Below are 23,838 nucleotides of genomic sequence, written 5' to 3'. Positions count from 1 at the left end.
TTGCTGAATTCCACATGCATATTCATTTATCTTTCACCTCAGATCTAACTGGCTCAAAAGCCCTGATGCTGACTCTGACCAGCTCTTCCGCATGGTGGCAGAGGTCTTCATCCTGTGGTGTAAATCTCACGTAAGCACACATGGGGGCCCTGGATTTAGAGTTGGTGGTGAAAGGTACACCTCAACTTCCTTGTAATGTTTGCTTTTTTATTTCCCCCCACTTAGAACTTCAAGAGGGAAGAGCAAAATTTTGTGATTCAGAACGAAATTAATAATTTGGCATTTTTAACTGGAGACAGCAAAAGCAAGATGTCAAAAGTAAGTCCATAGAAATCAATTCCAAAGACTCTCCAACCTTGACCTAAGCTACATACCTTGGGTGTATGAAGGGATTAGCTCCTACTGCGTTTAGGTCAAACAACAGAAACCAACAGATGCACTGTTCTTTCTTTGAGAATGAGCCAGAAGAAACTGCTCTGAAATAAGCATGGTCATCACATTTTATGAATAAATAGCTGCTTTGTGCGTCAAAAAGCTTAAGTTTCAAGACTTGCCTAAGGCATTCGAGAGGTCTCCAAAACAAAAGCTGCTGTTACTTGTTTTAAAGTAGAACTACTTGCTGTGTAGAAAAGCTACAAAAATACATGTGCCTAGAGCCACCTTTTAATTAGCTGTGAGGACATTGCCTTGCTTTGAAGATTTCGTAGACACATATTCTTACAGTGCACTTATTTTCTTCCTATCTTGAACATCTAGTAGCTGCTTTATTCAGCTGTGCTGACCTCTTAATGCCTTCTGTTTATTTTCCACGGGAGTTGCATTCAGAAACCCAAACATTTGTCCATCCCCCTGCAGGGAAATGTTTGAAAGAGGGCGTTCCAAACATCTGTCTGAAAACAGAGTCACCTACAGGGAGGGTGTCGAAGTATTGAATACAGGAGGGGCAGCCGGCCTCCGGGTTCCCCCTGAGTCAGCTCTGCACAGTGAGGTTTTGCTTGGAGAGAATTCTCAGACACACTCCTCTAGGTGTACACACAAAAACAAAGCTTACTTAAATGTGCTGTTTCGTTCCCGGCTGTCGTGGCTTTACCAGGACTCTCTTCCCCTGAGAATTGTGCCTGGGTGAGGGTTGACTGTACTGTCACGTATAAGGGACGTGTGACACCTGAGATGTGCATCTCTCTCACTGCGGGTACAGTGCTGCCTCTGAGGACCAGGAAGGTAGAGTGTGCATGGGAACCCCTCAGAAGTGAGAACCAGTTCTGGAAAGATGACAGTCGCGGGTTTGTAGCAAAGCTCTTGGGGCAACCTTCCAAATAACCATTTGGGATAGAAGACCTTTGTATGCAGAGCTGCAGACCAGGGGCCACCAAAAGTGAAAACTGCAACACCCAAAACTTCACCAAGCATGCCTAGCTCTGGTCAGCTGCAATCACTCTGAACTTTCCATCCCTTCCATCTTTAAGCTATGTTGACATTATTAACACTTCTTCCAGCATCCAAAATTTGATTCTCAGAGTTTAGAATCTGGTATGCGCTGTTTAGTAAAGTTTGATAAATAGAACTGTGCACATACAATGTAGAGAGATTAGGTATATATATTCACATTCAAGAGGAATCTTTGCTGCAAAGGAACCTTACTTAAGGTGCATCCTTTTGTGGTTTGGATAATTTTTATTTGATTTTCCAAAGGTTATTTTGCATTTGACTTTTGGCAAACACAGCTGCTCATGTGAGGTACAGGAGGAAGGATATTTTCAGATTTCTGATCCCTGGTTATCTATCCCTAAGTTCCCTCTGAAGGGTCTTCTTACAACCATTACAGTGTCTCATTTGACCCTGTCCACCTGCCGAAAGTCACTGAATCCCAGACAGATTCCTTGCTGCCTTCAACTTGGGGTAGATCTTTTGGCCTTTGATTGAACCAGCTAGCATCCATTGTTATTGTCAGCGGATGGCAAAAAAGCAAAGAAAATGATTCTGATACAAGGATTTGGATCCCAGATGAGCAGAAATGGCAAAGATAATCTCAGCCCTCTGGTGATGAATGGATACTCAGGGTCCTTGGATTTATACTTGGAAAGAGAAGAGGTGACAAAGAATGATGTTTCAAAACTAACCTACTAACAAACTAACCTGAAATTGTTCACTCACATCACTGAATGAGGAAAAGCGTATGTTAGTCTTGTCAGAGGATGAGCATATTCAGAATCTGTGCATCTTTCCTGCTGGTAAGGTTAGTCCATAGGAGCAGATGCTTTCATTTCATTTCCATTGACATTGTATGCCAGTTTTTTCTGAGATGTGTTGGAGAGGGTCAAAGTTACAGTGTAATGGATGTAAGGACACTCCCTAGATGTTAAATAATATTTGCTGTGCTTCTCAGGGTAACAAATATTCATATTGTTCCTGTGGCCTCAGTTGAGACACAAAGTGTAGTAGCAAACAGGACCAGAGCCTGAAAGGAAGTGAAGTCCCACTCTTGGCCCAGCTGCTCGGTATAGGTATGGCCTTGCATCATTCACTTAACTTCTCAGGGCCCCAGTTTACCAATCTGTAGAATGGGCTTAAGCTTACTGCCTGACTTCTCCCAGCTCTACTAGTAGGCCCTGTTGGAAAGTCAGTTTTAAATGCATCTCTAGAATTGAATAATGTTACATAAATTCAGCACATTATTTCAGACAGAGAGATATCATACTTCCAATAAACAGCAACTCATAGCCATTTCTGGTATTTTTTGGTTGTAGAACTACATATTGTGAGGATGGAGAGGGGGTATTCTCTTTATCATCAGCTGAATCCCCATTGCCTTTGCCTCCCTGAAATTACATGTTCTCTCTACTACCTGATCTGAATGGTCACCTGTGCTTGCTTTTATCTGCACCCCTAATTGAATTCTGGTGTTGTATAAATGAAGTTGGCCTCAGTGCATATGGCAGAGATATGTGTGCTGGAATGCTGCGTGCCCACACACACTGCACATGCCATTGCAGATGGAAAGGAAGTGGAAAAAATATACAGTGGGCCACACTGTTCTTACTTGATTAATTGAAGGTCAGTTCAAAGATGTGTCCTTTTTTCCAGCAGCTAAAGCACATTTTGGGGAGAGCTCATTGTATTGTATTTTGTTTATATAACACCAGTTTGCAAATACATGTTAGGCAATACATAACTAAGCTGAGCACGGTGTTTTTTGTTTTGTTTTTAAACTCGTTTTGTTTTCTGGAAAAATGGCAGCAACTTCCTCAGAGGGGAATGGTAAGTTAGAATGTGTTTAGCCCAAGAAATGCCAGTTCCTTGACCAAGATTATAAACAATAAAAGAGTTGTGATGCAGCAAATATTAGAGTGCCTCATGTAAAGCCACTCCACCCCATGAGCGTGATTTCAGTGTATTGAAAAAGGGCAGGGAGGAGTTGAGAAGACATCTTTATGCTTGTGCAGGGTATTCAGAATGACATGTGTGACTTTGCTTCTTCTTCCCATCTCCTGAGCTGCTCACTCGCCTCTCTCTCATTCCCTCCACCCCCCCACCTTTTTTCACTTTCATTTGTATTCCCTTTGCCCTTACACTTGTGTAGTTCAAGTGCTCTCTCTCCCCCTGCCCCCCTCCCCCGTCTCTTCTCTCTCCCCCTTCCTGTTCCCTCATTCTTTTCTTCTCCCTGTCTTCCCCCCTCCCCCTCCCCCATTCACTTCATCTCTCTGTCTCCCATCCCCTCCCCCTCTTCTCTCTACCATTGCCTCCTCTACCCTTCCCTGTTCTCTTACTGCCCTCCCTCCTCCTTTGGTGCCTCTCTCTCTCTCTTTCTCACTGTCTCACTCTCCTTCTCCCGCTTGCTCTCTCATTCTCAGACTGGCTTCTGGACATCCACCTTTCCCTCTACCATCTAATGTTGGGTTGACTGGTCTCTCCTTCCCTTACCCCCTCAGTGGGGGTGAGCACTTCAGATGGCACAGCTCTGCCCTTGTTCCGAAGCCTCCCCCCCGTGTGCTGTCTCAACACAGCACACCACCTACCATGTGCTGTGTCCTCTTCCAACTCCTTTTCCCTTAAGAGTCTCCGTTTTTTTTTTAAAGTTCACACATAAGTTGTCTATTTGGTCATAAACTATTGGTGATAAAGTGTGGGGAAATGAAATGATTTTGAAGGTATAGGAATTTCTAGATTTCTGTTTCAGAAATGAAATGATTTTGAAGGTATAGGAGTTTCTAGATTTCTGTTTCGGAAATAAAAAGTTTCAGCTAACATTTAAAAGAGGCATAAATAGATCGATGGATAGATAAATACATATATATACATACATACATACGTACATACATAAAAGCATTTCCAGCATTAGGGAAATGCGTTGAGTTAACTAATCCTAGCAATATGTGAAGAAAAGAATAAAATTAGAACCTATAGCGTGTAGGAGCCTTTGACCTAAGGTATATTTAAAGGTCATAGCACAGAAGGGAGATTCCCCATCCTTTGGGCTATGGGGTGATCCTGAACCACCTTGGATATTCCTAGAGTACATGTTTTAGAAACTTTTTTAGGGGAAGCACATACATGGCCCCTTAGTTCAGGTCTCCCTACTCTTTTTGTAACCACAGATCTTCTGGAGGTGATAATGTGGTGGGTGGAAGGAAACAAGAAAATTGGGGTCTTTGGTTACATGACAGATTGTCTGCATCCCACCCAGGTGCCAGGAGGGAGGTGGGAGGAGGGGAAGGCATGAGATCTAAGAGTTCACTTGGGTGGCCAGATCTGAAGACCACCAGGGTCTGAGGGTCACACACTCTGGAAGGCTGGTCTCTGATGACCTTGCCCCAGGGATGCACTGCTTGGTCTGGGTGTAAGTCCTTTTGATCCAGTTAACCTCCATCCTAACCTCCCACCCGCTCTTCATGCTGTGCTCAACCGGCTTCCAGAGCCGTTGGTTTTCTATTGTGTTGGCAGAGGAATGGGGATGAAAGAGCTGTGACTAACATGTGGTGCCTTGTGTCTTGGACCCCTGCTTTCACTGACTGACTTCTCCTTGTTTCTTTTCTCTTGTCTTTCCACACAGGCCATGCAAGTAAAGGTACAGGTCAAATGCATGACGTGTCTTTTCTGTCCTAGTATTAGAGGTGCCAGACTCTGGCCACCCTCTGCACTGTGATCACCATGGGGGTGGTACAGAATGGATTTTCCCACCTGGAGGTCCCCCGGGCCTGCTTCAGGGAAGACAACTGCCTGTCAAAGAGTGAATGTAGGCCCTACCCACCCTTGGAATGGGGAAGCCAGGGAAGCCAGCCAAGCCTCGCCCTATCCGAGGTCTCCTTGCTATCTCTGCTCCCTTCCCCGGCCGCCCACTCTGCAGCCAGCATACTTACAGATAGGGACGCTGACTGGGACTGAGAGCTCGGGAGACTCACTCCTCTTATCTGCTGTTAGTGATCCCAGCCCTTCCACACTATACATGTCTGCCTCTTGTGCAAGGCTCCTATGAGTCAAAGAGGGTTTTCCAAGGACTAAAGTCAAGGATTTGGAATCAGCAGCAAGGACTGGAAATAGCCATGAGTTTTTGCATAAAATGTGCACACAGTGGAATAAACCCTGGGACAATTTTCTAGTAACCTATACAGGTTATTGCTTAGAAATATTTCTCTATGCTTCCATCGATGCATGTCTGCTGCCACTTGTCCCAAGCCCTCTGCACTCAAGTCTGTAGCAGAGACAGGGAGATGTGCAGGAACCAGGTCATGTGTAGCTCTTAGTTAGAAAAGGAAAATGGAGCCATGGCCAGGTAGATGTCGGTCTGGATGTTGGCCCAGACTCTTAACTGCTGTGTGACCTTGGAAAAATCACTTAACTGCTCTGAACATCATGTTCCCCTTTATAAAATTGACTGGGTATCTCAGCCTTGTTGGGAGGATTAGAATTGCTTTATTTAAGTAGCAGGCACGTTGGAGCCACATCATATATTTAGCATTTGTAGTTAGAACAACATGAGACTGGCCAAATAAAATGGTGAGCAAGAAATTATTTAAATTGTGTATCAAATCCACAGAGTTCTATTTTGCATATTTCCTTGATGGTATACTGCATGTTACTATTAACCTCTTACATTTATATGTAATGTATATGTAACAATACCTCATAATTTATATTCACAAAACTGGGTTCTATCTTCTATGGACAATCTGAGGATAGAACCTCACAAATTACCCTTACAATTTTCAAGGGTAATTTAGACTTTAAATGAGTTCTGCATTAGGCACAACCTTTAGAATTCTCTGCCTGATACAACATCTAAGGAACCCAGCAAGCACTCGGTAAATGATAGAGCTCTTGAGGTCTTTGTGTAAATCAGCTCTCCACTGTGTGTCTAGAACATAAGACACTTTGTATCTTGCCGGTCTGCCTCAAATCCCCCTCCCTCCTCATGTTTCTCACTGCCACCTCCCACTGCTGTCCTGGATCTGGCCTGTTGTTTTGGAGCACCAGGCACAAGTAGAACTGTCTGGCAGTATTTGGTCAGACTGGGTTTTGCTGGCCAGGGATTTCACTGTGGTTTCTGTGGTGTAACCACCCGAAGGTTTAGCCACCACAAGCTGGGTAAAAGAAGTTGCCACTATTTTAAGAGTGTCTATTAATAATTATGAACTTCCTTCACACTTTGGGAAGTAATTTAAAGAGATCAGCCCCAAGACAGTGTTAATTCTGACCATACTTAATCTTCTCTCGGAAAGCCAATCCTTCATAAAACAAATTCTGTTCCAGCCCAGGGCCCCGGGTCTTACAAGCCAGTTCCAGAGGAGGCATCTGGCCTCTTCCCTGCTCCCAGAGCCTTATGTGTTTGGGTTGTTGTGAACCACAGCGTGACCACCTGGATGCTGCAAACACTTGAAGGCACCTCATAAAGCAAAAGCTTTAATGAGCCCCTATTCTCCCCTGTCATGGTCCCTGACTTCATTCTCTGCCTCTGGCCACCCAGCCCTTCCTCACTTCCAGGAAGAGCCCCCTCAGCTGAGACTGAGTCCAGCAAGTGACGTACCACGTGGGCAGCTTGGCTCTTTTGGAACCTGACTCAGGAAAATGGGTCACCACAGAGCCTTGTTTTGTTGAGCCCATCCATACCCACCTCGTGTTGTGGGTGCAGAGGGTCCTCAGTTGGTTGCCTGGGGCTGCCATAGCCTAGTGCATTGGCCTCTTCTCTCAAACCTCCCACTTCATTGGATGAACGCTCCCAGAAAGGGGTGAGAAAGTGTAACCAAAAGAGGGCAGGCTCCCCCAGACTTGGGGCGTTCCCTCCTCGCTTGTCTGCACTGTTTCTCCTAACTCTGCCCCAGCCAGATCCCAAAGCAGCCCTACCTACTTGGGGGTTCCCCTTGTCCTGCAGGAACGTGTGCTGCCTTGAACGGAGGCTGAGTGGGATGCAGGTGCTCCAAAAGGCTCGCTTCAGCCCGGGCCACGAGCAGTTGTTTTAGGGTAGATGCTCTTTCACTTGTTTACTGCCGCCCAGCATCAGGATTCTCAGTTCTTTTCTGCATTTTGTCAGTTATCGAATCATTCTTTTAGTAGAAACACCAGTTTGTTCATACTGCCCAGATGTCAGCGAACAGAGACCGTGGGTGTCCGTGGTGTGTGTCTGGTCACGTGGTTCCGTGAGCATGCACATAAGGAGAGGGCTCAGGGTCAGAGCCGGTCTTGAAGGGCCACCTGGTTGTCTTTGTTTCATATGCTCCTTTACTGTCCTCTGAAATGTTTAATAGAAAGGCCCACCCTGTACTGATGGGGCCACAGGAGGCAGGCTGCCTCCAAGGTGAGGCGGTGCCTTTCAGAGTCACTGAGCCCGTTTGTTTCAACCTCATCTCCTAGTCTGGAGGACAGGACCAGGAGCGGAAGAAGACGAAGCGGAGGGGAGACTTGTATTCCATCCAGACCTCCCTCATCGTGGCTGCACTCAAGAAAATGCTGCCCATTGGTTTGAATATGTGCACCCCAGGCGATCAGGAGCTGATCTCCCTCGCAAAATCACGGTACAGCTATGTAAGTCGCCCATCTGCTTTGGTGGAGCATGTAATACAGGAGGTGGTGATCAGTGCTCAGCCCCTAAAGGGTTTGTCCTTCTTCCCCGGAGACCAGTGGACACAGAGGCGCCAAGGTGCACAGAGGCAACACGCCATCATCTTTTTTTTTTTTAATTTACCATTTATATATATATCTCTCTTTTTAAATTTATTTTATTGTATTTTATTCTTGGCTGCGTTGGGTCTTCGTTTCTGCACACAGGCTTTCTCTAGTTGTGGCGAGTGGGGGCTACTCTTCGTTTTGGTGCGTGGGCTTCTCATTGTGATGGCTTCTCTTGTTGTGGAGCATGGAATCTAGGCGCACGGGCTTCAGTAGTTGTGACACGCGGGCTCAGTAGTTGTGGCTCGTGGGCTTAGTTGCTTTGCAGCATGGGGGATCTTCCTGGACCAGGACTCAAACCCGTGTCCCCTGCATAGGCAGGCGGATTCTTAACCACTGCGCCACCAGGGAAGTCCCAACACCCCATTGTCTTAACAGCTGACTTGGGAGTCAGCGCATGCCCTTTGGGACGAGTCTCTGTCATTTCTATTCTTTTGTCCTCGTAATAAAGATCGCAGCAAAACTGTCCATTGACCCTCAGTGCATCCTTGCGCCCTGCTTTATATTTCCATATTGACCTGTAGGAATAAAATTCAACATCTCTTTCCACAGAAGGACACAGATGAAGAGGTGAAGGAACATCTGTGGAATAACTTGCACTTGCAGGAAAAGGTGATGCAGCAGGAAGAGAATGAGAACTCACACAGGCTTCCTTCTGGCTGCAGGGTGCCACACACCCACTTAGTTTACTCGTGTTTTTTTAAATGTGTTCTAAAAACAGTCTCAGAGTACTTGTGCTTAATTGGTAGAACTAACTCTCTGCCCTGAATTTTTCATTTTTTGGCTCTTAATTTTTGTTCTTTCCTTTGCTGTTGCAGAGAGGCCCAGTAAAACATGTCTTCCCACCTCCCACTGTGTGAGCATCAAGCCATAGCAGGGGGGTTAGATTAGGTCTCATAATTTACTGACTGTGAGGTTTGTTAAAGAGGGGAACAGACACCTGGGGGAAGTTTTAGCACTTCCAGCTCTAGAGATTTGTAAACAAAGTAACTTTGTACCTGAGTTGATATAACCCAAAAAAACAAACAAAAAAAATCGAGACCAATTTTGATTTTAAGACTATTTAAGATTTTTCCAAGCCTGCACATCTGAACAACTCATTCCTCAGATACATTATATTATGCTCTAAGATGAAAGATTAAAGTGACACAAATAGCCTCTCCTTTCTATCCCAAATATGTAGGAATGGTGGGTAAAATATACTACAAAAAAGTTAGTAAAAAAAAATTCCAAGTGCCAGAAAAAAGAAGGTGCTCTAAATCATAGTAATGAAGAGAAGATGATGCAGTTGGGAAAACTCATAGAGCTCTCCTGACCAGATATATATATTATAGGGGCTGGGGGTTTTAGTAACCTGGAACGGGAGTGTGGGGCCTAACTTCCCATGCTGTGCATGAATGTAGAGCAAGAAATGTACATAAAACTGGCCTTGAACCAGTGAAACCCATGAATCTTCTGTAAAAACAGCCATGAAACCACTTAGAGAGTGTCTACCTGCTAGAATATGGGCTGAGATGCCAGTCAACAAAACTCCTCCTGAATACAAGCTCATAAAAATACAGTGTGAAAGGAAATCCACCACCATTAGAGAGTCAGAAAATGCAACCAAATGAAGAATTCAAGCCTAAGGAACTACAGAAAGGAAATTTTAAAGTATGGTTGAAATATTTAAAGAGATTATTTTTAAAAAGGAGAGGAGAGGTGGCACTGAAAAAGACCTCACAGTGATTTTTAAAAATTAAAAATAATCATTGAAATTAAAAATTCAAGTTGTAGGTTAAAAAATATAGTAGATACAGCTGAAAAGAGAATTTATGAATTGGAAGCTTGATTTAAGGAAATCATAAGGCAGCACAGAGAGAAAGGGGTGGAAAATATGACAGAAGGGTTAAGAGACATGTAGGCTAGAATGAGAAGTTCCTACAAAGCATCTACATTGTCCCAGAAAAAGATAATAAGAGAAAATGAGAGAGGAATTAATAGAAAAGACTCTTGAATACTATAGAACCATGCTAGGAGTAAAAGGCCTTTTCAGTTCAAGAGGTATAAGAGATTGCTCATTTCATGTACGTGCTTCAATTTGCAGTCTGATGACCCAGCTGTAAAGTGGCAACTGAACCTATACAAGGATGTTTTGAAGAGTGAAGAACCTTCCAACCCAGAAAAGACAGTGGAGCGTGTGCAGAGAATTTCAGCAGCTGTCTTCCACCTAGAGCAGGTAAGTAGCATCTACCCTGAGAATTGAGGAAGGAAGACTACCCTGCAGAATATAAAACTCCTCCACACTCAGCTCTTAGTTAAGAGCACCCTTGTAAGACAGAAAGCAAGGAGCAAGGATCATCCTGGCCTACCCCCAAAGTGTCATCTTGGTGCCTCATTGTAGCAAGACTCCTCAATGCTTAACATTCCCAGTGTTTTACAAATTTTTCCCATTAGTTCAAATGACCATCTAAGTTCCCTACTCACTTGTAAAGCAATAAGCCACCAAAAGCAGTTGGGAAAAGAAAGAAAACCTAAGACTCCCACAGACTGAATCATTTAGTGCTGGGTACCTTTTGCTGACTACAGTTGAGAAATCAAAATTCTTCTAGGGTTGAGAAGTCTGGGCTGCAGGTGACTGCTTCTGCCACCCAGATCAGCCTGGTGTGCACCTACCCATGTAATTTCTTCTTAGGTGGAACAGCCTTTGAGGTCCAAGAAGGCGGTCTGGCACAAACTGCTATCAAAGCAGCGGAAACGGGCAGTGGTGGCCTGTTTCAGGATGGCCCCTCTCTACAACCTGCCCAGGCAAGTATTCTGTCATTTTCTCCTGGCATGTGAGTCAGAGATGAGAACTGAGGTATCTTACCAGAGCTGTGCTCTCTTCTGGCCCTGACCCTCATGATCCCAGAGGTAGAGATTGGAGTCCTTCACCCACAGAGCCATTACAGTCTGCATGTAGTATAATGGCCTGCTAAGGTAAGCATAAAAACTGAAAATAGATGAGATTCCTTTGTGCCCCCAAGCCTGCCTCAGCTCACCATTTTGCACTATAAAGTCAGCCACGTAAGCAGATGGAAGCTCTCTAGATTTACCTTGGTGGGATTCTTTGTGCAGCTGTAAAGGCACCCTGGAAAAAGGGAACTGTTTTCTAGAATACTTTACCCCAAATTCCATCCACAGATCAAACAATATTTCCATGTTCAAGTACTTGGATGACACCAAAATTATTATGTTTCCTCAGCAAGTACAGAAATGTAACCTGAGACTTCTTCAGCATGATGTACTTGCCTTCAAGACGAAGAAAGGGCACTGGTTAGAGATGGCCCAAGAGGCCAGTCATAGGCATGAGGCCTTTACCTGGATGTTTAGTCTATAATCTGAAGTCAAATATATGTGAAGGCTTTTCTGGATCGTGTGTGAACACATGCTGTGTCAACATAGGGCAGAGCGTCGGTATAGACTGGGCCAGTGTCGACCACTGAGGCTGACTCAGTGTCATTGGTGATATAGCAGCATTCCCATCCTCAAACTAACTGCACAGTCAGTAAAGTTGAGCCTATGGTCATAAACAAAGCTGGTAGTTGAAGAGCCACTGCTTCATCAACTTTCACATCAATAGGAATATCCTCACCTGGTCAGGAAAAATAAACTGACTTGGCCAAGGAAATTCTGAATCCCAGGTAAATAAATGTGTTTCTTTGGAATATCAGATGAAAGAGTATTCCTATGCTTGACATTTTGCTTTCATCTAATTGTGCATCTTGGCCATGATTTGTCGAGAATGTCCTATATCCCTGTCCTGAGCCAGCTGGCCAACTGAGCTCTCCTAGTTAGGGTCTTTGAAGATGGTGGAGAATCATGGCCTCTGAGACACACACCTGCTCCTACAGGTCTCCTGAGAAAATAAACTAGTGTCTCTGGAAAGGTTGAGGCATCACAAATCAAGTAGAATTCATTAATAAAAAGCTGAAAAATTAAGTCAAGAAGTCATGGGCATGAAGCCTGCTGAAGTCCTGGCAGACAAATGAGATTTATAGTCCAGTAGAAAACGCAAAAACGCCTAGGTTTTTCATCTGTTTTCTAGAAGTGGTAAAACATCAGAAGGCATTCGCGTTCCCCTCTGGTAGAGAGCCATACCTGATGTGCTAATGTGACCTCCAGAAGGGCTCAGCTTTAAGCACATGTCTCCAGGGCCAGCTAGGCAGCAATTACATCTCTCAAAAACAAGCAGTTTTTTTCTAAATCCACTGACAATGTTAGTACCATCCTTTAATATTTTGGTTGCTCCTTCAACAACTCTGTCCCTGTATGGATAATAGGAAGTCCAGGAATTCACTGTGTCCTTGATGAAACGTGGCCACCCCAGCCCCTAACCCAGCTGTTTTAGAGGGTTGCCCTAGATTTCTCCCTAGCATGGAGGATTATACATAGATTTCCTAACAACAATAAAAACTAACTACCTAAGAAGCTAGTGGTGGAGTCCACTCCTTTTCTCCATCTTATGAGGATCTAAACTGCATGGAGTCTTCCAAACTAAAGGGCTAAAGGGATTTATTTTATCGTATGGAAACTGTTTCTCTGATGTGAGTTTTTAAAAGAAAACCTGTATGCTTTTCCCCAGACACAAAATTAACAATTTCTTCCTGAGCACCTTTCAACGGGTTTGGCTGGAAAAGGTTAATGAAAAAACTCAGTATGACAGGCTTATACTCATTTTAATGGTAATGTAACCTGTGGAGAGACCCGCTCATTCTCTGCACACTCCTCCTTTCTTGACCATGATTTAACATGACCATAAAAACACAAATTTGTACAATTTTTTTAAAAACTCTGATTGGTCAGATTTTGAAGAAAGATGGTAAGGGCTGTGTTCTACTGGAAACCATGACCAGGTCTTGATGACTCTGGTCTTGACCTTCCTTTTCTTTCCTTTCCTCCTCACATTTGGGTAACTACTTATACTGGCTCTTCAGTGGCTAATATTCCCAGACGTCGATCTTGTCCTATAGGGAGTGAGTGGCTTGTGCCAGTTTATTCAGTGTTCCCACATACCAGGGCCACAGCTAGAACCTGTGAAGCACGCAGAAGTTGTGCAACATGCCCAAGCTTTGCTTCCTGAGTAGAAGTTGGAGCCCTTGCAGCTGTGGTTCCTCAGAGGCCCTGTAAAGAAGCCACGCTTTGCTGCTTTCAGCGTATCTGAGACTAACCCCCTCACCATCAGCATGATTTAGATTGGATCACCTGGACAGGTGATCAGCCAAAATGAATAACCAAATTGCCATATTTAGCAGATAGTTCGGGACTGTCCCTTGGCCTAATGAATTCTCATTATAGGGAAAACATGATAAAGACCCAAGGAGACCAGAGTAGGGTTATGATGACCTCCAGGTCTTGAACCAGATATTCAGGATCCACCACGTTAGAGGTTTCTGGTTTCTTTGAAATAAATGCTTATGGTGTGCTCTTGGCTAGCCTGACCAATCAGAAGATAAGAATTGTACAAAGCTGCTTACTAACCGTTAACCGCCCAAACTAAAACAAGGTGTCCCGTGGACCCCTCTTGACCTCACTCTCACCCCTTCCGCTCAGGCACCGCTCTATTAACCTCTTCCTCCATGGCTATCAGAGATTTTGGATAGAAACAGAGGAGTATTCCTTTGAAGAGAAACTAGTACAGGATTTGGCTGTAAGTACTGACTCAACTGGGAGCAGATATGGGTGCGAATGAATTTGATTTTTGTATTCATGTGTGTGCATTATAACCATTAAAGATGTGCAAAGAATTGGGTGTATAAATCTGAAAGGAGCTAACTGTATAAATAATCAGAGGAAACCCTGCTAATAATGGTCATAAGAGCCAGAGGATGAATTTCATTTGGAGGGGCTGGTCCTGTGATCATCCTCCCCCTCCTCATTAACAGCTAATGTTGCTTGGGATGCGCAGCCGTGCCTTGGAAAGTTCACGCTAAGTTAAGTTTTGAGCACCCTTGGTTGCAGGAGGCCAGCCACCCCAGCCAAAGCCCTGCATGTCTGGTTAGTAGCTAGCTCCACTTTGGGGAAGGCATATCTAAATGCCCTTGCTGCATCTCACAGTTCTGTATTTGGCCCTTCTGAAGATTTGCCACGCCTCGTCTCTAACAGGCTTCATGCTCTAAAGCTACTTGAAACAACACGCAAGGGAAAAGCTTATTGCAGCAGCCAACACTGAGCTTCATCCTGGTTCAGAAAGAAAATACACCCTTCTCTCCTTTGGCCAAGCCCTGGTTCTTTTCCTCTTTCTCCTTATTTCTCCCATCTATCTTTTTCTCTCATCCCTACTTCTCTCCATTAGTCTTGCCCTGTGTTTCTCATATTTATACTTTCCATGTTACATTCTCTTTCTCTTTCCCCATCTCCCTCTGTTTCTTATCCTCTTCCTGGCTTTTTCCCTTTAATCCTTCCTCCCGCATTTTCTTTCTCTTTATGCCCTTCAGTCTTTTCATATATTCCTGTCGGTGAGAAAGACAGTCACTTGGTTTTCCCAGTTCCTTGATTAGTGTGAAGTTGACAATGAGCATCATTTCAACCCTCTCCCTTCTTCTGAACCATTCACACAACCTGCGTAGTTCTCACCAATTTACTGAATATGGTCCACCCTGCTGGTTCTGCCACTGCTGGAAAATCCACTTATACGTCTGGCATCAGCTGCTATTTCCCTTTCTGTAAAAGGAGATAGAGAAAAGGCTTGCTCAGAGGAGAAACTGCAAGGCTCACAGCTCCAGGATGGCATCTCTCAGGAACAGCAAGATTTTCAGGGTCAGGGGTGAGGGCAGGAAAGAGAACTGTTTCAGTGGGTTGAGTCTAGACCCCAAAACAGCCCCAGTGCTTTATAACTCTTGCCCCACACCTATTCCCAGCCCAGCTCTCCAAGAGAAATGTCAGGCGTTGACGGAGAGATGCGGCCTCTCGGGGACTCTCCAGGGCTTCCCTCCTGACCGCGGGTGCCCAGAGCTTGCATGAGAGTTCTGCTGACTGGGGTCTGCAGCGCCTCCCCTGCGGTCAGGCTTCTGCTTTTCCTTTCATTTCGTTTTAACCCCCGAATTGCAATGTTTCTTTAATTGGCTGAAAAATACATATATTTCATTCCCAAACCTTGCATCCTTAGGGCTTCTGTCCTGAAATAAACATATGACGTCGTGGTTTCTCTTTGTGCTTTGAGTTGACGCGCTCTGTGCCTGGTGCTTTACCTTTGTTCGCATGCGGTGGTGTGCCATGTGCTGAAATCCACGCCTAAAACCTGTCTGCCTTGGTTTGTGTAGAAATCTCCCAAGGTGGAAGAAGAGGAGGAGGAGGAGACAGAAAAGCAGCCAGACCCACTTCATCAGATCATCCTCCACTTTAGCCGCAATGCTCTCACAGAGAGGAGGTCAGCACTGCTGGAGCGCCCTGCTCGTCCCAGGCACAGGCACAGCTGTGTCCACCCCAAACCGTCCTCCTGCAGGTTGCAGTGTGCACAGAGGGGATGCCAGATTTGAGCAGCCCTCCTTGCTGCTCTGTTCTTGGCCATCAAGAAACCTCTAGGGGAACTACCCAGGCCCTTTCATCATAACGCCTGACACTGAGTCTGAAGATGAAGCAGCCTGAAATTGTAACTTCATCCCTGAATTCCGTGTCCAGCCAATGCTGATTCAGATTTTCCCAGTGGTTTCTAAGAATCGGGGTGAGGGAGGGAGTTTCTAATTAATTCACTAGTACGTTGAAGATTTATATGGCACTTGGTCTTTTCTGCTGGGTCCAAAGGTAGCCTGCTAAACATTTCCTCCATTCTTTCCAGCAAACTGGAAGACGACCCTTTGTACACCTCCTATGCCAGCATGATGGCCAAGGTACACGTGGGTTTTCTGCCCGTTGTCTCAGTCATTCTATTTCCCTTAGGCCTCTTCAGGCACATGAAAACTGTCACAGTAAGCAGCAGGCCTGGGACTGGGTCATGGCCTGGGCTCCAGGCCTTGCACAATTCACGTGCTATACGGGCAGCATTAATAAACCACTCTCCCATCATCCTATAGAAACCTTGAAGCTTTGCAGAAACAGTGGGTCTGGTGGCTGGGTTCTCATGACGCTTCTAAGCCAGCTAATCAGGGCTTAGGCATCCAGATCATCCTCGCATTTTTACTCAGTGCTCAGAACATGTCCAGTAGTTCAGACACATCTGTAGGTGAAGGAAGTTTGGTACATTTGGAAACAGGCTTAGAGACTAGAGGAAGTTCCTCGTGTTCTGGAAGAGATGGAGTGACCAGAGATGATGCTTCTATGTCACAGAGAGGGACGGTGGCCTCTGGAATGCCAAGTGGTTAAGCAAACTGCTGCTTCTCAAATGGGAGAACTTCATGTCGGGCAGCAAGGGGGGTAGGTTGGGATACAGGAGCGCCCATTCCTCTAGCAGCTGCACCACGGGGTCACTTTGGGATTCACAGCCTGGGTTTCCCTAATCTTTTGTCCAAGCCCCTGGTTCTTGTTGAGAAAGGCCAGCTCCCTGTGCTCTTGTCTCTCGATTTACACCAGAACTTTACCAAGTAGAAGAGTTCAGGTCTGTGGTTAAACCACATGGGTCCCCATTGACTATGTGATCTCGGCGTTCCCATTTCTCATTTCTGAACCCCTTGGTAACTGCAAAGGTGGCCTTTATAGTTGAATGTTGCCTGCAGTGGTCCAAATGTTCTTGGTTTTACAGAGTGCTGAGGTCCTGAGGTACCTGTGAATTACATTCTGTCCCCTTCCCTCACACAGTAGAGTCTTGTTTACAAGGCTCACCTTTTTGTTTTGTTTTGTTAGGATCTTTATTGGAGTATAATTGCTCTACAATGGTGTGTTACTTTCTGCTGTATAACAAAGTGAACCAGCCATACATATACATACAAGGCTCACCTTTAATTTGATTCTCTGTCTCCTCCTCTCCCTGCTGCATGGAATTCAGAGTTGTCAGAGTGGGGAAGATGAAGAAGGGGAGGAAGACAAGGAAAAAACATTTGAAGTAAGTTCTCAGTAAGATTGAAGCCAGCAGGAGGGCCTTCAGGGGTGGGTGCTGACATTAGCCACATGGCTCACCCACCACATGTGTCTGGGGGCAAATACATTAGTTGTGGTTGTTGTCTGTCTCCTGGCTTAATGAGAGGTAGCAGGCAGCCAGTCAATCAGCAAACGGCCCCACAGGTTTGCTCTTCTGGGAAATCTCCTACATCTACCCAAGTGTGGTCGTAACAGGGGCTGTAGAAGGGCACATTCAAACATTCAAAAGTGAAAATTCACAGCAGTAGAGACACTGGATGGTTTTTTGCACCGTTATTCTATTATTAACATGCTTAATAACAATCTTAATTTTGAGGCACTGCAGGACCCTAAATCTCTCAAGATAGAACGACATGAGTTTACTTGTACTGTTTTATAGACAAAATATACAACAGCAAAAGTAAATGAAGACAATTACAGTTCTGGAAAGCCTTGACGTTCTAGCATCTCATATCTGGTAGAGTCTCAGTTAAATGTGGTCTGAGCATTCCGGATAAGTGGGTGTTTCCTACACTCCGACAGATAAACTCCAGCTGAGCCCTCAGCAGCTTTTCCTGTATGACTGGACATTGAAAACAAGCACATCTTAATCTGGGGTCACTTCCTATAATTATAGTATCACAGGGGAAACAGACCGTGTTACCTATCAGTACAAAAAGTAGAAAATTCAGCATCAAAAGGTGAGTAAATTATGGGTGGACAGTTTTGGAAAGCTGGACAGCATCTAAAAATAAACTTCCAAGGTCTGTTTTGTTCAAAATTATGTTTGTTGCCTTCTTAGGCAAGTAAAGATTCTCTCAACTCACCTGACCACGGTGAATTCTCTGGGGGTAAACAAATCTTTTCCCGCTTTTTTTTTTTTTTTTTTCCTAGGAGAAAGAAATGGAAAAGCAGAAAACCCTCTATCAGCAAGCTCGGCTGCATGAGCGTGGAGCCGCAGAGATGGTCCTTCAGATGATAAGCGCCAGCAAAGGTGATTTCTGAGATTTCTACAGGGGCCCCTTAACTACCACAGAGATGTCACACCATGACGTGACGTCATTATTCACGGGTCCTGGTAAAGCCCAGTAGGTGTGATTTACCCTCTGTTTCCTTGGTGACTCAATGGAATCTTTACCACGGCAGGTGAGATGAGCCCCATGGTAGTGGAGACTCTGAAGCTGGGGATCGCCATTCTGAATGGAGGCAACAGTGGCGTGCAGCAGGTAATGGGGGCTCGCAGGGGGTGGGGCAGAGTTCCTGAGGTATTTCCATTTGACAGCTCTCACACTTCAGGGAAGAGATGCTGACTCTGCTATGGAGGTGGCCGCCCAGAGTCACCTTTGCTGGTGTTTTGTCCTTAGTGACCAGTTATATCAGAGTAACTGGGAACACAGATAAAACCAGGACTAGGAGTCTTTAGACAAACGTATGCTGAGTAAAGAGGGCTTACCTAGGGTTCAAAAAGAAAAACATTACATTTTTTTCATCATTAGATGATTTTCTACAAAAATATGCTCTAGAGGAAGTTTTCTAAGCCTTGGTTTTTATTTCGACCCTTTCGCTTATTAGCTGCCTCACTGTGAGCAAGGGGCCTGATCAGTTAAGTGAGGTTCATAACCCCACACACCTATTGTTCGTTCACTCATTCATTTATTCATTTATTTAACAGCTGTTTAGTGATTGCTGACTATGCACTAGGGCCAGGCTCTCTTCTGTGGGTAGAGGGTGTAGCAGTGAATAATGCAAATTAAAACCCCTGCCATCTTGCATTAAATGAGAGAACACACAGAGACATACGAAGTGGAGTGTCTGGCACGTGGAATTCATTCAGCAATCTGAATTGGAACTGGCTACAGAAGATAGAAATGCACTGGTGTCTCCTGAGTACTCCAGGCTCTGGCTAAAAATAAAAGCATCTGTGTGCACAGGAAGATGAAATTTCAGAGACTTTTGGCATTTATAAGTGTTATATCCCAGGGCCTTTGAGAATTTCCAAATCCATGACTACCATTATTGCATATAATTTTTCCCAGGCTTTAACTCATCACAAACAAATTTCTCATTAAGAGCTACCATTTTCAAAGGCACCCCTCACTTTCTGTTCTCTTCCATCACCACCCCGTCAGTTGACTTTCTTACAGAGCCCTTTAAAAAAAAAAAGAAAAGAAAAGAAAATTCTTATTATGTCAGACAAAGTTCCTGGCTTGCCAGTAACAGAGAACAGAGGAAACTAAGTCTTATTGTGAGAGAGGTACTGAGCTCTCAACTAGGCTCATTAGTAGGTAAGCCCCTTGCTCCAGTGCATTAAAATCATTGCATGAGCTGTTCAGATTATACCTCAGCAACCGTAAACATTACTACATCCCAGTCCTGGCACCTGTTCCCAAATAGAAGAGGCTTCAAACAGTAAATCTATGAATGTCAAAGATCCACTATACTGTCAATACCAGTGGACCTTTACAAAATAAAACATCTGCCCTAAAATATTCTGGTTCCATAAGTGGAGGGTGGCGCTCAGGCACACGGAAGGTTTAAGTCCACAGGTGGATTATCTCGATGCTTACCCGGGGTTACAAGCCACCATCCTGGATCTGACTTGGTGTACGTGCATGGCTGCCATCTGTCTATCACAATTAGGAGGGTTAGTACGTGTGCCGTAGTTTTCATTGTTTTTCCTTTTTAAATGTGTCTCCCTTGCAGAAAATGCTAGATTACCTAAAGGAGAAAAAGGATGCTGGGTTCTTTCAAAGCCTTTCTGGTCTTATGCAGTCTTGCAGGTAAATATGGGAAAACCACCCATAGCATTTTTTTAAAGTCCTTCACTATTCAGGGAAAGGGGAATGGGGTGGGGGAGGGCCACAGAATAAACTGGCTTATCATGGAATTATTGAGAAAGGAGTACCTACTTCCGAAAGCTAAGAGGATGGGTATTGTTCCTCCAGCCCTCAGGATTACCTTCAAATAGCATTCAGAGGGGAAAGTGTAATCTATACACACACACACACACACACACACAAACACACACACGTACCTACCTACCAACACCTGTTTGGTGTTTGAATCGCCCTTACCTCCTTTTTTCTTATGTTGTTTTATTTGGAGCTGAGTGTGAGTTTCTCTTAAACATGTATGCTCATAAAAGTCAAACTAGAAAAGAATGGAAAAGAGGAGGAATCCCTCACTATGACTCAAGGCTATGTGTTCGTTAGACCCATTAGGCACTTCGTTAATCCTTAACAATTCTTTGAGCCTGAATAGATATTTTGTGGGTACATATTTTGACACATCCATTTTGACAGAGGCACATCCTGACGTGGGAACATTTTGACATTGTCTGAAAAACAAAGTATTAAACTTTCCATTTATATTACCCAGTTGTGTAAGCCTCCCCTCATGGCTGAACCCTCTGACAGATGAACAATAGGTAACCAAAAGTCGTAAGGTTACCATACTTGCTCATTTCAGAAACTAAGCCAGCCATCTTTCTAAGAAAAGTGTCAGCTTATTCTCTGAGATTCATATGTATTTTGAATCGTCTGCAACTCATTCTGAAAGAAGTCAAAGTTATAATTATCTAGCTCGTTTGCCTCCAATTAATAATTCTTAAACTTGGAACGTTAGTCCAATTGAAAATTTGGAGGATGGATGTTCTTTTTTTGGTGGACTTCATAATATTGCCAGTCATATTGGATTGGGTAAATATTATACCCTGGGGTCATATGGACCATATTTGAGCTGCAGTACAATCCCTTGTCCTCAGCTCCATTTTTCCCCCACCGACAGCCAATTCGTTTATTACCTCCCTCAGGAAAAGAAAATGTAATATTGCCAGACCTGACTCACTGAGGGTGAAATAGTACATGTGGACTCAAAGATGGCAAAAATCAAGGCAGTTCAGTCCCATATTGCCCATGATATTCTCAATTAAATTTCTAAGAGTTCTCTTGGTAGTCTGTAGTACTTAATATTGCTAAGCTAACTTATAATGATGGCTTAGAGGGACAGGTGACATACCCGTAGAGGCCAACTGAGTTCTAACAGAAGTTTTAAGGTATTTTAATGGTTTTTTGCTGATTATAAAAATAATATGTATTTGTAAAATAGTTAAGCATTGAAGAAATCAGAACATTTGAAATGGGTATATCAGGATGGAGTGAGGGTCAGAAATGTCCACTGCACAGATTGTCTCCTGAATCAGCAGTGATGCTTCAAAGCAGCTATATGTCCAAATGTCCTGTTTCCATATTCTCCTCCCAAAATCAAAGGATAATTTTGTATTATCAAGCAGACCCTTTTTATAGCAGGGTCTGGGGAAAACCAACATAATGGCGGTAGGAATTTTCACTTTCTCTTTAAAATTCATCTAAATTACAGAACATACGTGACTCCCTAAAAGGGGAAAAGGGGTGCTGGATTTTTCCCCAAAGTCTTTCCAATCCAACAGTCATTTCCTTTGCCCAGTGGTAAAAAGAAGAGGAGGTTTTGCAGAATCTTACTGGACTCAGCCATAAGCTTCTCTAAGGTCTATATTCTTGTGAGGCTTTGTGGTCTTATGTTCCATAAAATCTTTCATATTGGCTAAGGAGTTAGACCCTATTAGAGAAATAGAGTGAGCCCCAGTTGGAAATGCTTAGCACAAACCCAGGGAATCATTAGACTCTCAACCACACCACAATACGTTGGTGCATTTATGATAATGCAAGGACAGTGTATTCTTAGTTGATGGGTTCATTGATGTTAAAAACCCATTTTCCCAGTGTGCGTAGCCCTGAACCTTGTTTTCTTTCATCTGTTACAAGTGTCCTTGATTTGAATGCATTTGAGAGGCAGAATAAAGCTGAAGGCCTGGGGATGGTTACTGAGGAAGGAACGCGTAAGTAACTGATGAAGGTGAAGGCTGCTCTGTTTCCAGTTAAAATCCAAGTTAACTATTTCTGGTTAGAGCCCCTGTTCACTGCTGCTTAATCTCCAAGGACTTGCTCCATTTCAGCAAGATGTTTCCATCCGTAGTTTTGATAAAGCATATCCAGGCTGATGTGTTCACAGAACCAGTATTAGCTAAAGAGAGTCTGTCTTGATGTTTGTGGTTTTCTTATTCTGTATTCTTCTGTTCTTCTCTTATGGCTAGTCATCGTGCGTGAGCGTGGTAAGTTTGAGTTTCCAGCCTGAGCTCCTACCGTGTGTGTGAGTCCTAAGGGATCTTATTTAATTGGCTCAGCATAGACACATTTTCAGCTTGGTGGTTGCATGTTGAGTTTAACTCAGCAGTTTGTTGCTTAATTAAAGAAGTGTCTTCCATTTCCAAAGCATGTGTTATGGACTGTGAATCATTACTGCCTAGTTGTTTTCCTTCCAAATGCATCCCGGGGCTAACAATTCTAGCTTTGTTGGGTGTTGCCTCAGTTCCAGTTTTAAGTGGGTCTGTCACCATTCGTCCACAGTTCCCTTTCCACCCTGTTCTGACACAGCTCCTTTAGCATTTTTGCAGTCATGTGTGGTGAAAGGTATTCTGTGTTGAAAAGCCAAACAGATGCTCACCAGTATTCTGTGTTTTCAAGGTGAAAAAGTACTCCAGAATGATGAGTTTACACGAGATCTCTTTAGATTCCTACAGTTACTTTGTGAAGGACATAACAGTGGTAAGTGGAACAGATTTGATTTGACAAGGGGTAACCACATTCAGGTACAAAATTTTGATTCATTTCAGGTTAACACATTGAATACAGCCAGTTGCTAATTTAAGGACAACAGCTAATCCATTCCTTAATAAGAAACCCTATGTAACATGGCCTTTAACTTCATGGCTAATGTTATTGAGTGCCACTCAGGCCAAGTTGCTTCCAGAATCTTCAGATGTTGAAGCTAAACACCCACCCCTTGCTGTCAAGTCCCTCAGGGCTCATTAAGTCCAGTTTCTGGTGCCGCTGGGATGGGAGGGCTCAGGGCAGTGCTCTGTCCTTCAGGACCTAGACAGTGAGCCCTTGTAAGGCTTTTCACATGGTGAGTCTCTTCTGAGCTCAGCCGAGAAGAAGCTTAGAGCCACCTGCTCTGCAGGGATGGACTCTGACCCAACCCTGCTGTTCTCAGATTTCCAGAACTTCCTGCGGACTCAGATGGGCAACACCACCACCGTGAATGTCATCATCAGTACTGTGGACTACCTTCTGCGTCTGCAGGTGAGTGGGTGTTGGATGGTAGCACACCTCACATACACTTCCGGAAGCTAAAGACAGTTACACAGCCTCAGGGACAGCCCAGGATACAGTCCAGCCCCAGTAAGGAAGGTCTTGTAATCTTATGTCCACACACTTATGGGAAGTCAAATACCTAAATGTGAGTTTGAAGACTGAAGTCGGGGGAGTGGTTAACTACCAAATCTTCTGTTATAAACGGCTGATTCACTTTAGTTTTGCCAGTGTAAGCTTAGCCACAGTACTCCAGGCAACCTGTGCATGGGAACAGACTTTCACTAAGAAAAAGAGGTACAGAAAGCGGGAATAAGATGGGTTCACAAGTTCTTAGTGTTGAGACGTCATCTGGTTGAATTGTTTGAAGGAAAATCCAAAGAATGTCAAGAAAATCTGCACAAACATAAAAAAGGATGCCCTCTTCTCTTTGCTGATTCCTCAGCCTGGGTCTCCCACTCACCAGTTCATGACCTGGAGCAGT

At 44.2% G+C, this 23,838-nt stretch overlaps 1 protein-coding gene across 1 annotated transcript in view; it reads left to right on the top strand.

Moving 5' to 3' along the window:
* Positions 1-23,838, top strand: part of RYR3 (ryanodine receptor 3) — a 371,986-nt gene that overhangs the window by 313,542 nt on the left and 34,606 nt on the right. Inside the window, exons 68-85 of the mRNA XM_060096078.1 lie at positions 43-130; positions 226-318; positions 5,051-5,065; positions 7,846-8,016; positions 8,710-8,769; positions 10,244-10,375; positions 10,832-10,944; positions 13,729-13,825; positions 15,438-15,544; positions 15,953-16,004; positions 17,096-17,152; positions 18,061-18,160; positions 18,313-18,392; positions 19,870-19,946; positions 21,969-22,042; positions 22,298-22,315; positions 22,728-22,808; positions 23,257-23,345. Coding sequence (XP_059952061.1) covers positions 43-130; positions 226-318; positions 5,051-5,065; positions 7,846-8,016; positions 8,710-8,769; positions 10,244-10,375; positions 10,832-10,944; positions 13,729-13,825; positions 15,438-15,544; positions 15,953-16,004; positions 17,096-17,152; positions 18,061-18,160; positions 18,313-18,392; positions 19,870-19,946; positions 21,969-22,042; positions 22,298-22,315; positions 22,728-22,808; positions 23,257-23,345 — 1,504 coding nt within the window. The remainder of the gene's footprint in view (positions 1-42; positions 131-225; positions 319-5,050; positions 5,066-7,845; positions 8,017-8,709; positions 8,770-10,243; positions 10,376-10,831; positions 10,945-13,728; positions 13,826-15,437; positions 15,545-15,952; positions 16,005-17,095; positions 17,153-18,060; positions 18,161-18,312; positions 18,393-19,869; positions 19,947-21,968; positions 22,043-22,297; positions 22,316-22,727; positions 22,809-23,256; positions 23,346-23,838) is intronic.

The sequence above is a fragment of the Mesoplodon densirostris genome, chromosome 4 (genome assembly GCF_025265405.1).
Source record: "Mesoplodon densirostris isolate mMesDen1 chromosome 4, mMesDen1 primary haplotype, whole genome shotgun sequence".
NCBI lineage: Eukaryota > Metazoa > Chordata > Mammalia > Artiodactyla > Ziphiidae > Mesoplodon > Mesoplodon densirostris.
The sequence above is the reverse complement of the archived record's forward strand: the minus strand, read 5'-3'. Positions and strand labels throughout refer to the sequence as shown.